The following is a 13,098-nucleotide window of genomic DNA, read 5'->3' on the forward strand; positions in this document are numbered from 1 at the left end:
ACAGTACTATTGCGGTAATATTACTCTAATTTTATTGCAATATTACAGTAGTATTGTGGTAATATTGATGTAAGTAAATTCTAAAAAATACAGTATTTTTCCCATAATACTGTAATTTTATTGTAGTATTACAGTATTCTTGCGGTAACATTGCTGTAATTTTATTGCAATATTACGGTATTATTGCGGTAATAATACTATATTTTTATGGTAATAAATACAGTTCATTACATAAAATTACTGTAATTTTTTTGTAATATTACAGTTTTATTGCCACGATATTACTGTATGTAACCTGGGTGACAAAAGCCCATTAAATATCATCATTTAAATATCCTTTTAAAACCCCATTGAATATTCTTTGTAATTAAATCTTCCTATTTAAATAATTGTATTTAAATATCCTCTCAAAACCCCATTGAATATTATTTCTAATTAAATATATTTCTATTTAAATATCATTTTACTTAAATATCCTATTTATTTTCGTGTCTTTGCGTGCGTCATTACGTCACGCGGTCACATGACCACGTGCGTCATTGCGTCACGTGGTCACGTGACCTATGGCGGGAAGCATAAATTCCGGTAGTGGGCTGCTTCCGGGAAGAGCGAGAGTGACGTTGCTGCAGGTTTGTGACGCGCTTTTGTCACTAATTACTAACTAAGTTCTTTTAACTGAAATGTAATAATGTGGAACTGCAGGAGCCAACTACTTAAGCCGCGGGTCGTCGTGCGAGAGAGTTTAAGCGGGATTTATCTGCGGAATTGGTGAGTTGCATCTGTGTAGCTTAGCCGCTACATTCATTTTGAATGGAGCTGTTAGCATCTACTTCTATGCCTGTTTCTTTGAATATAGTCAACTGAATGAAACGTTAGCACTCTCAACAATTGTCTGATTTGTTTCTGGGTTGTGTTAATTTATTTTTATTTTATTTTAATCTTCTATTCCCCCCCCCCCCCCCCCCCCCCCCAGTTTATCTGTATGTCATCTTTTTTGTAAGGGGCGCTGGAAGCCGGCAGACCCGTCAGCGATCCTGTTCTGTCTCCCTGTAATGTTTGTCTGATCTTGAATGGGATTGTGCTGAAAATTGTAATTTTCCTGAAGGAACTCTCCTGACGGAATAAATAAAGTACTATCTATCTATCTATCTATCTAATTGTTTGATGCTTGTCAATGTTATGCATCCAATGCATTTTATGATGCAGTCCAGTCAACCACTGTCTGCTATGCACTTTATTTGTGGTTGCAATTGGTAGATTTTGATATTAGAGAATTAATATTTTGATATAAAAATTATTATATTATTTATTCTAATTGGATTCATGAATTATTGTACAATATTAAGAAATATGCTTGCTATTTGAATACCGTAGTATTATTTAGTATTTAGTATCTGAATGTATTTTGTGTGCGCGCACTGGAAAATTGACTGGTCCTGCCCTTGTTGTACAGGACATGTTGGATGGCGAGCTAGACCGGTCCTGCCCTTGTTGTACAGGACATGTTGGATGGCGAGCTAGACTGGTCCTGCCCTTGTTGTACAGGACATGTTGGATGGCGAGCTAGACTGGTCCTGCCCTTGTTGTACAGACCATGTTGGATGGCGAGCTAGACTGGTCCTGCCCTTGTTGTACAGGACATGTTGGATGGCGAGCTAGACTGGTCCTGCCCTTGTTGTACAGGACATGTTGGATGGCGAGCTAGACTGGTCCTGCCCTTGTTGTACAGGACATGTTGGATGGCGAGCTAGACTGGTCCTGCCCTTGTTGTACAGGACATGTTGGATGGCGAGCTAGACTGGTCCTGCCCTTGTTGTACAGGACATGTTGGATGGCGAGCTAGACTGGTCCTGCCCTTGTTGTACAGACCATGTTGGATGGCGAGCTAGACTGGTCCTGCCCTTGTTGTACAGACCATGTTGGATGGCGAGCTAGACTGGTCCTGCCCTTGTTGTACAGGACATGTTGGATGGCGAGCTAGACTGGTCCTGCCCTTGTTGTACAGGACATGTTGGATGGCGAGCTAGACTTTAGTTTCTTCTGGTCTAGCCCAGTTCTATAATTCATTGTTTACTTAATACTAGTACAGTGCTTTACTTAAGTAACTTACAGGCTACATGTAACTGTTGTAATGTTACAATATTATTGAGGGTAACAATACTGTAATTTTATTGTAATATTACAGTATTATTGTTGTAATATTACTGTATTTTTACGGTAACAATACAGTTTTTTGCGTAATGTTATTGTAATATTACAGTATTGCGGTAATATTACTGTAGTTTTATTGTAATATTACAGTATTACGGTAATATTTCTGTATAGTGTACTTGAACATAATTAGGCAGTTTTATTACTGTTATTTTTACTAGAATTTGATCAATAAATGTAATTGTACTTCTACTCCTGTATTAGTACTGCAATATTTCTGTATTATTACTGCTGTATTACCATTATAACATCATTAGGAAGTCTTATTACTGTAATATGATTGCATATTACTGTATTGCTACTGTAATATTAGTGTAGTGCGAGACCATCAAGTAGATTTTCACAATAAAAGCGTGTGGTGGACATTGTGTAGAAAAGAGGGGGCGGGTCTTCACGATGCATGTTTATGTTTACAAAGTAAATATTTCAAATCATAAAAAAGGCATTTTCTCTTAAGGTCATTTTTTTTCCATCACAAGGCAAAAAACTTTTCTGCCGAAAGATAAACAGTCCAGTCGCCGCAGCCAAAGTTCATTCATCCTCTTCCTTGATGCACACTAGACTCTGCTTAGTGATGGACGTCGCCTACATAGTCTGCTTGGTGAAGGACGTCGCCTACATAGTCGGCTTGGTGACGGACGTCGCCTACATAGTCTGCTTGGTGACGGACGTCGCCTACATAGTCTGCTTGGTGACGGGCGTCGCCTACATAGTCTGCTTGGTGACGGACGTCGCCTACATAGTCTGCTTGGTGACGGACGTCGCCTACATAGTCTGCTTGGTGACGGACGTCGCCTACATAGTCTGCTTGGTGACGGACGTCGCCTACATAGTCTGCTTGGTGACGGACGTCGCCTACATAGTCTGCTTGGTGACGGACGTCGCCTACATAGTCTGCTTGGTGACGGACGTCGCCTACATAGTCTGCTTGGTGAAGGACGTCGCCTACATAGTCTGCTTGGTGACGGACGTCGCCTACATAGTCTGCTTGGTGACGGACGTCGCCTACATAGTCTGCTTGGTGACGGACGTCGCCTACATAGTCTGCTTGGTGACGGACGTCGCCTACATAGTCTGCTTGGTGACGGACGTCGCCTACATAGTCTGCTTGGTGACGGACGTCGCCTACATAGTCTGCTTGGTGACGGACGTCGCCTACAAAGTCTGCTTGGTGACGGACGTCGCCTACAAAGTCTGCTTGGTGACGGACGTCGCCTACATAGTCTGCTTGGTGACGGACGTCGCCTACAAAGTCTGCTTGGTGACGGACGTCGCCTACATAGTCTGCTTGGTGACGGACGTCGCCTACAAAGTCTGCTTGGTGACGGACGTCGCCTACATAGTCTGCTTGGTGACGGACGTCGCCTACATAGTCTGCTTGGTGACGGACGTCGCCTACATAGTCTGCTTGGTGACGGACGTCGCCTACATAGTCTGCTTGGTGACGGACGTCGCCTACATAGTCTGCTTGGTGACGGACGTCGCCTACACAGTCTGCTTGGTGACGGACGTCGCCTACAAAGTCTGCTTGGTGACGGACGTCGCCTACAAAGTCTGCTTGGTGACGGACGTCGCCTACATAGTCTGCTTGGTGACGGACGTCGCCTACATAGTCTGCTTGGTGACGGACGTCGCCTACATAGTCTGCTTGGTGACGGACGTCGCCTACATAGTCTGCTTAGTGACGGACGTCGCCTACACAGTCTGCTTGGTGACGGACGTCGCCTACAAAGTCTGCTTGGTGACGGACGTCGCCTACATAGTCTGCTTGGTGACGGACGTCGCCTACATAGTCTGCTTGGTGACGGACGTCGCCTACATAGTCTGCTTGGTGACGGACGTCGCCTACATAGTCTGCTTGGTGAAGGACGTCGCCTACATAGTCTGCTTGGTGACGGACGTCGCCTACAAAGTCTGCTTGGTGACGGACGTCGCCTACATAGTCTGCTTGGTGACGGACGTCGCCTACATAGTCTGCTTGGTGACGGACGTCACCTACATAGTCTGCTTGGTGACGGACGTCGCCTACATAGTCTGCTTGGTGACGGACGTCGCCTACATAGTCTGCTTGGTGACGGACGTCGCCTACATAGTCTGCTTGGTGACGGACGTCGCCTACATAGTCTGCTTGGTGAAGGACGTCGCCTACATAGTCTGCTTGGTGACGGACGTCGCCTACATAGTCTGCTTGGTGACGGACGTCGCCTACAAAGTCTGCTTGGTGACGGACGTCGCCTACATAGTCTGCTTGGTGACGGACGTCGCCTACATAGTCTGCTTGGTGACGGACGTCGCCTACATAGTCTGCTTGGTGAAGGACGTCGCCTACATAGTCTGCTTGGTGACGGACGTCGCCTACATAGTCTGCTTGGTGACGGACGTCGCCTACATAGTCTGCTTGGTGAAGGACGTCGCCTACATAGTCTGCTTGGTGACGGACGTCTCCTACATAGTCTGCTTGGTGACGGACGTCGCCTACATAGTCTGCTTGGTGACGGACGTCGCCTACATAGTCTGCTTGGTGACGGACGTCGCCTACATAGTCTGCTTGGTGACGGACGTCGCCTACGTGGTCCGCTTGGTGACGGACGTCGCCTACGTGGTCCGCTTGGTGAAGGACGTCGCCTACGTGGTCCGCTTGGTGACGGACGTCGCCTACGTGGTCCGCTTGGTGACGGACGTCGCCTACGTGGTCCGCTTGGTGACGGACGTCGCCTACGTGGTCCGCTTGGTGACGGACGTCGCCTACGTGGTCCGCTTGGTGACGGACGTCGCCTACATGGTCCGCTTGGTGACGGACGTCGCCTACATGGTCCGCTTGGTGACGGACGTCGCCTACATGGTCCGCTTGGTGACGGACGTCGCCTACATGGTCTGCTTAGGACGTCACCTACATGGTCTGCTTGGTGACGGACGTCGCCTACATAGTCTGCTTGGTGACGGACGTCGCCTACATAGTCTGCTTGGTGACGGACGTCGCCTACATAGTCTGCTTAGGACGTCACCTACATGGTCTGCTTGGTGACGGACGTCGCCTACATGGTCTGCTTAGGACGTCACCTACATGGTCTGCTTGGTGACGGACGTCGCCTACATAGTCTGCTTGGTGACGGACGTCGCCTACATAGTCTGCTTGGTGACGGACGTCGCCTACATAGTCTGCTTGGTGACGGACGTCGCCTACATAGTCTGCTTGGTGACGGACGTCGCCTACATAGTCTGCTTGGTGACGGACGTCGCCTACATGGTCTGCTTAGTGACGGACGTCACCTACATAGTCTGCTTGGTGACGGACGTCGCCTACATAGTCTGCTTGGTGACGGACGTCGCCTACATAGTCTGCTTGGTGACGGACGTCGCCTACATGGTCTGCTTGGTGACGGACGTCGCCTACATGGTCTGCTTGGTGACGGACGTCGCCTACGTAGTCTGCTTGGTGACGGACGTCGCCTACGTAGTCTGCTTGGTGACGGACGTCGCCTACATGGTCTGCTTGGTGACGGACGTCGCCTACATGGTCTGCTTGGTGACGGACGTCGCCTACATGGTCTGCTTGGTGACGGACGTCGCCTACATGGTCTGCTTGGTGACGGACGTCGCCTACATGGTCTGCTTGGTGACGGACGTCGCCTACATGGTCTGCTTGGTGACGGACGTCGCCTACATAGTCTGCTTGGTGACGGACGTCGCCTACGTAGTCTGCTTGGTGACGGACGTCGCCTACATGGTCTGCTTGGTGACGGACGTCGCCTACATGGTCTGCTTGGTGACGGACGTCGCCTACATGGTCTGCTTGGTGACGGACGTCGCCTACATGGTCTGCTTGGTGACGGACGTCGCCTACATGGTCTGCTTAGGACGTCACCTACATGGTCTGCTTGGTGACGGACGTCGCCTACATGGTCTGCTTGGTGACGGACGTCGCCTACATAGTCTGCTTGGTGACGGACGTCGCCTACATGGTCTGCTTGGTGACGGACGTCGCCTACATGGTCTGCTTGGTGACGGACGTCGCCTACATGGTCTGCTTGGTGACGGACGTCGCCTACATGGTCTGCTTGGTGACGGACGTCGCCTACATGGTCTGCTTGGTGACGGACGTCGCCTACATGGTCTGCTTGGTGACGGACGTCGCCTACATGGTCTGCTTGGTGACGGACGTCGCCTACATGGTCTGCTTGGTGACGGACGTCGCCTACATGGTCTGCTTGGTGACGGACGTCGCCTACATGGTCTGCTTGGTGACGGACGTCGCCTACATGGTCTGCTTGGTGACGGACGTCGCCTACATAGTCTGCTTGGTGACGGACGTCGCCTACATAGTCTGCTTGGTGACGGACGTCGCCTACATAGTCTGCTTGGTGACGGACGTCGCCTACATAGTCTGCTTAGGACGTCACCTACATGGTCTGCTTGGTGACGGACGTCGCCTACATGGTCTGCTTAGGACGTCACCTACATGGTCTGCTTGGTGACGGACGTCGCCTACATAGTCTGCTTGGTGACGGACGTCGCCTACATAGTCTGCTTGGTGACGGACGTCGCCTACATAGTCTGCTTGGTGACGGACGTCGCCTACATAGTCTGCTTGGTGACGGACGTCGCCTACATAGTCTGCTTAGGACGTCACCTACATGGTCTGCTTGGTGACGGACGTCGCCTACATGGTCTGCTTAGGACGTCACCTACATGGTCTGCTTGGTGACGGACGTCGCCTACATAGTCTGCTTGGTGACGGACGTCGCCTACATAGTCTGCTTGGTGACGGACGTCGCCTACAAAGTCTGCTTGGTGACGGACGTCGCCTACAAAGTCTGCTTGGTGACGGACGTCGCCTACATAGTCTGCTTGGTGACGGACGTCGCCTACATAGTCTGCTTGGTGACGGACGTCGCCTACAAAGTCTGCTTGGTGACGGACGTCGCCTACATAGTCTGCTTGGTGACGGACGTCGCCTACATAGTCTGCTTGGTGACGGACGTCGCCTACATAGTCTGCTTGGTGACGGACGTCGCCTACATAGTCTGCTTGGTGACGGACGTCGCCTACATAGTCTGCTTGGTGACGGACGTCGCCTACACAGTCTGCTTGGTGACGGACGTCGCCTACAAAGTCTGCTTGGTGACGGACGTCGCCTACAAAGTCTGCTTGGTGACGGACGTCGCCTACATAGTCTGCTTGGTGACGGACGTCGCCTACATAGTCTGCTTGGTGACGGACGTCGCCTACATAGTCTGCTTGGTGACGGACGTCGCCTACATAGTCTGCTTAGTGACGGACGTCGCCTACACAGTCTGCTTGGTGACGGACGTCGCCTACAAAGTCTGCTTGGTGACGGACGTCGCCTACATAGTCTGCTTGGTGACGGACGTCGCCTACATAGTCTGCTTGGTGACGGACGTCGCCTACATAGTCTGCTTGGTGACGGACGTCGCCTACATAGTCTGCTTGGTGACGGACGTCGCCTACATAGTCTGCTTGGTGAAGGACGTCGCCTACATAGTCTGCTTGGTGACGGACGTCGCCTACAAAGTCTGCTTGGTGACGGACGTCGCCTACATAGTCTGCTTGGTGACGGACGTCGCCTACATAGTCTGCTTGGTGACGGACGTCACCTACATAGTCTGCTTGGTGACGGACGTCGCCTACATAGTCTGCTTGGTGACGGACGTCGCCTACATAGTCTGCTTGGTGACGGACGTCGCCTACATAGTCTGCTTGGTGAAGGACGTCGCCTACATAGTCTGCTTGGTGACGGACGTCGCCTACATAGTCTGCTTGGTGACGGACGTCGCCTACAAAGTCTGCTTGGTGACGGACGTCGCCTACATAGTCTGCTTGGTGACGGACGTCGCCTACATAGTCTGCTTGGTGACGGACGTCGCCTACATAGTCTGCTTGGTGACGGACGTCGCCTACATAGTCCGCTTGGTGAAGGACGTCGCCTACGTGGTCCGCTTGGTGACGGACGTCGCCTACGTGGTCCGCTTGGTGACGGACGTCGCCTACGTGGTCCGCTTGGTGACGGACGTCGCCTACATGGTCCGCTTGGTGACGGACGTCGCCTACATGGTCCGCTTGGTGACGGACGTCGCCTACATGGTCCGCTTGGTGACGGACGTCGCCTACATGGTCCGCTTGGTGACGGACGTCGCCTACATGGTCCGCTTGGTGACGGACGTCGCCTACATGGTCCGCTTGGTGACGGACGTCGCCTACATGGTCCGCTTGGTGACGGACGTCGCCTACATGGTCCGCTTGGTGACGGACGTCGCCTACATGGTCTGCTTGGTGACGGACGTCGCCTACATGGTCTGCTTGGTGACGGACGTCGCCTACATAGTCTGCTTGGTGACGGACGTCGCCTACATAGTCTGCTTGGTGACGGACGTCGCCTACATAGTCTGCTTGGTGACGGACGTCGCCTACATAGTCTGCTTGGTGACGGACGTCGCCTACATAGTCTGCTTGGTGACGGACGTCGCCTACATAGTCTGCTTGGTGACGGACGTCGCCTACATAGTCTGCTTGGTGAAGGACGTCGCCTACATAGTCTGCTTGGTGAAGGACGTCGCCTACATAGTCTGCTTGGTGAAGGACGTCGCCTACATAGTCTGCTTGGTGACGGACGTCGCCTACATAGTCTGCTTGGTGACGGACGTCGCCTACATAGTCTGCTTGGTGACGGACGTCGCCTACATAGTCTGCTTGGTGACGGACGTCGCCTACATAGTCTGCTTGGTGAAGGACGTCGCCTACATAGTCTGCTTGGTGAAGGACGTCGCCTACATAGTCTGCATAGTCTGCTTGGTGACGGACGTCGCCTACATAGTCTGCTTGGTGAAGGACGTCGCCTACATGGTCTGCTTGGTGACGGACGTCACCTACATGGTCTGCTTGGTGACGGACGTCGCCTACGTAGTCTGCTTGGTGACGGACGTCGCCTACATAGTCTGCTTGGTGACGGACGTCGCCTACATGGTCTGCTTGGTGACGGACGTCGCCTACGTAGTCTGCTTGGTGACGGACGTCGCCTACGTAGTCTGCTTGGTGACGGACGTCGCCTACATAGTCTGCTTGGTGACGGACGTCGCCTACATAGTCTGCTTGGTGACGGACGTCGCCTACATAGTCTGCTTGGTGACGGACGTCGCCTACATAGTCTGCTTGGTGACGGACGTCGCCTACATAGTCTGCTTGGTGACGGACGTCGCCTACGTAGTCTGCTTGGTGACGGACGTCGCCTACGTAGTCTGCTTGGTGACGGACGTCGCCTACGTAGTCTGCTTGGTGACGGACGTCGCCTACATAGTCTGCTTGGTGACGGACGTCGCCTACATGGTCTGCTTGGTGACGGACGTCGCCTACATGGTCTGCTTGGTGACGGACGTCGCCTACATAGTCTGCTTGGTGACGGACGTCGCCTACATAGTCTGCTTGGTGACGGACGTCGCCTACATAGTCTGCTTGGTGACGGACGTCGCCTACATAGTCTGCTTGGTGACGGACGTCGCCTACATAGTCTGCTTGGTGACGGACGTCGCCTACATAGTCTGCTTGGTGACGGACGTCGCCTACATAGTCTGCTTAGTCACCTACATAGTCTGCTTAGTGATGACCTACCTAATAACAGCTAGCACAGTCTCTGTAGGACACCATGTCTCTGTAGGGGACTTCTTTGTAGGAGAAGTCGCTGTTGGGGACGTCTCTGTAGAAGACTTCTCTGGGGGGGATGTCTTTTTAGGGGATGTCATTGTAGGAGGAAGTGTTTTTAGGGGACATCTTTGTAGGGGACGTGTTAATGGGGGATGTCTTTGTGGTGACCGTGTTTGTAGGGGACATGTTTGTAGAGGACGTTTTTGTAGGGCACCTCTTTTTAGGGGAAAAGTTTGTAGGTAACGTGTTTGTAGGGGACTTCTTTGTAAGGATTGTGTTTGTAGGGGACGTTTTTTTAGGGGACGTGTTTGTGGCAGATGTGTTTGTAGGGGACGTGTTTGTAGGGGGCTTCTTTGCAGGGATTGTGTTTGTAGGGGACGTCTTAGTAGGGGACGTCTTAGTAGGGGACGTCTTAGTAGGGGATGTGTTTGTAGGGGACGTGTTTGTAGGGGACTTCTTTGTAAGGATTGTGTTTGTAGGGGACGTTTTTTTAGGGGACGTGTTTGTGGCAGATGTGTTTGTAGGGGACGTGTTTGTAGGGGGCTTCTTTGCAGGGATTGTGTTTGTAGGGGACGTCTTAGTAGGGGACGTCTTAGTAGGGGACGTCTTTGAGGGAGACGTCTTTGTGGGGGCCGTGTTTGTAGGGGAAATGTTTGTTGAGGACATATTTGTAGGGGACGTCTTTGTGGGAGCCGTGTTTGTAGGGGAAATGTTTGTTGAGGACGTCTTAGTAGGTAACGTGTTTGTAGGGGACTTCTTTGTAAGGATTGTGTTTGTAGGGGACGTTTTTTTAGGGGACGTGTTTGTGGCAGATGTGTTTGTAGGGGACGTGTTTGTAGGGGGCTTCTTTGCAGGGATTGTGTTTGTAGGGGACGTCTTAGTAGGGGACGTGTTTGTAGGGGACGTCTTTGAGGGAGACGTCTTTGTGGGGGCCGTGTTTGTAGGGGAAATGTTTGTTGAGGACATATTTGTAGGGGACGTCTTTGTGGGGGCCGTGTTTGTAGGGGAAATGTTTGTTGAGGACGTCTTAGTAGGGGACGTTTTTGTAGGGGAAGTCTTTGTAGGGGACGTGTTTGCGGGGATCGTGTTTGCAGGGGACGTCTTAGTAGGGGACGTCTTAGTAGGGGAGGTCTTAGTAGGGGATGTGTTTGTAGGGGACGTCTTAGTAGGGGACATATTTGTAGGGGACTTCTTAGTAGGGGATGTGTTTGTAGGGGACGTCTTAGTAGGGGATGTGTTTGTAGGGGACGTCTTAGTAGGGGATGTGTTTGTAGGGGACGTCTTAGTAGGGGACATATTTGTAGGGGACTTCTTAGTAGGGGATGTGTTTGTAGGGGACTTCTTAGTAGGGGACATATTTGTAGGGGACTTCTTAGTAGGGGATGTGTTTGTAGGGGACGTCTTAGTAGGGGATGTGTTTGTAGGGGACGTCTTAGTAGGGGACATATTTGTAGGGGACTTCTTAGTAGGGGATGTGTTTTTAGGGAACGTCTTAGTAGGGAATGTGTTTGTTGGGGGCGTCTTTGTGGGGGCCGTGTTTGTAGGGGACATGTTTGTTGGGGTCTTCTTAGTAGGGGACGTTTTTGTTGGGAACGTCTTTGTAGGGGACGTCTTTGTAGGGGGCTTCTTTGCAGGGATCGTGTTTGTAGGGGACATGTTTGAAGGGGATGTCTTTTTAGGGGACGTCTTTGTAGGGGGCTTCTTTGCAGGGATCGTGTTTGTAGGGGAGGTCTTAGTATGGTGACTTATTTGTAGGGTGCGTCTTTGTGGGAGACGTCTTTGTGGGGGCCGTGTTTGTAGGGGGACATGTTTGTAGGGGACGTCTTATTAGGGGATGTGTTTTTAGGGGATGTCTTAGTAGGGGATCTGTTTGTAGGGGACATGTTTGAAGGGGACGTCTTTGTGGGAGACGTCTTTGTGGGGGCCGTGTTTGTAGGGGAGGTCTTAGTAGGGGATGTGTTTGTAGGGGACGTCTTAGTAGGGGATGTGTTTGTAGGGGACTTCTTAGTAGGGGAAGTGTTTGTAGGGGACGTCTTAGTAGGGGATGTGTTTGTAGGGGACTTCTTAGTAGGGGAAGTGTTTGTAGGGGACTTCTTAGTAAGGGATGTGTTTTTAGGGAACGTCTTAGTAGGGAATGTGTTTGTTGGGGGCATCTTTGTGGGGGCCGTGTTTGTAGGGGACATGTTTGTTGGGGTCTTCTTAGTAGGGGACGTTTTTGTTGGGAACGTCTTTGTGGGGGGCGTGTTTGTAGGGGGACATGTTTGTTGAGGTCGTCTTAGTTGGGGACGTTTTGTAGGGGACGTCTTTGTAGGGGGATTCTTTGCAGGGATCGTGTTTGTAGGGGACATGTTTTTAGGGGACGTCTTTGTAGGGGGCTTCTTTGCAGGGATCGTGTTTGTAGGGGACATGTTTGTAGGGGAGGTCTTAGTATGGTGACTTATTTGTAGGGTGCGTCTTTGTGGGAGACGTCTTTGTGGGGGCCGTGTTTGTAGGGGGACATGTTTGTAGGGGACGTCTTATTAGGGGATGTGTTTTTAGGGGATGTCTTAGTGGGGGATCTGTTTGTAGGGGACATGTTTGAAGGGGACGTCTTTGTGGGAGACGTCTTTGTGGGGGCCGTGTTTGTAGGGGGACATGTTTGTTGAGGTCGTCTTAGTAGGGGACGTTTTGTAGGGAACGTCTTTGTAGGGGACGTCTTTGTAGGGGGCTTCTTTGCAGGGATCGTGTTTGTAGGGGACATGTTTGTAGGGGACATGTTTGTAGGGGACGTCTTATTAGGGGATGTGTTAGGGGATGTCTTAGTAGGGGATGTGTTTGTAGGGGACATGTTTGAAGGGGACATGTTTGAAGGGGACATGTTTGAAGGGGACATCTTTGTAGGGGACTTCTTTGCAGGAATCGTGTTTGTAGGGGACGTCTTTGTGGGAGACGTCTTTGTGGGGACCGTGTTTGTAGGGGACATGTTTGTTGAGGACGTCTTAGTAGGGGACGTTTTTGTGGGGGCCGTGTTTGTAGGGGACGTATTTGTAGGGGAGGTTTTTGTAGGGATCGTGTTCGTAGGGGGACATGTTTGAAGGAAACATATTTGTAGGGGACGTCTTTGTGGGGGTCGTGTTTGTAAGGGACATGTCTGTAGAGGACGTCTTAGTAGGGGACATGTTTGTGGGAGAAGTTTTTGTAGGGATCGTGCTTAAAAGGAATGTCTTTGTAGGGGACGTATTTGTAGGGGAC

At 51.2% G+C, this 13,098-nt stretch overlaps 1 protein-coding gene across 1 annotated transcript; it reads right to left on the bottom strand.

The window, feature by feature from the left end:
- Positions 1-11,612: 11,612 nt before the first annotated feature.
- Positions 11,613-12,275, bottom strand: LOC133548272 (salivary glue protein Sgs-3-like). The gene has a single exon (XM_061893588.1). It carries the CDS (start codon positions 12,273-12,275, stop codon positions 11,613-11,615), a length of 663 nt encoding a protein of 220 aa, XP_061749572.1.
- Between the last annotated feature and the right edge of the window lie 823 nt (positions 12,276-13,098).

Source organism: Nerophis ophidion, linkage group LG02 (genome assembly GCF_033978795.1).
Source record: "Nerophis ophidion isolate RoL-2023_Sa linkage group LG02, RoL_Noph_v1.0, whole genome shotgun sequence".
NCBI lineage: Eukaryota > Metazoa > Chordata > Actinopteri > Syngnathiformes > Syngnathidae > Nerophis > Nerophis ophidion.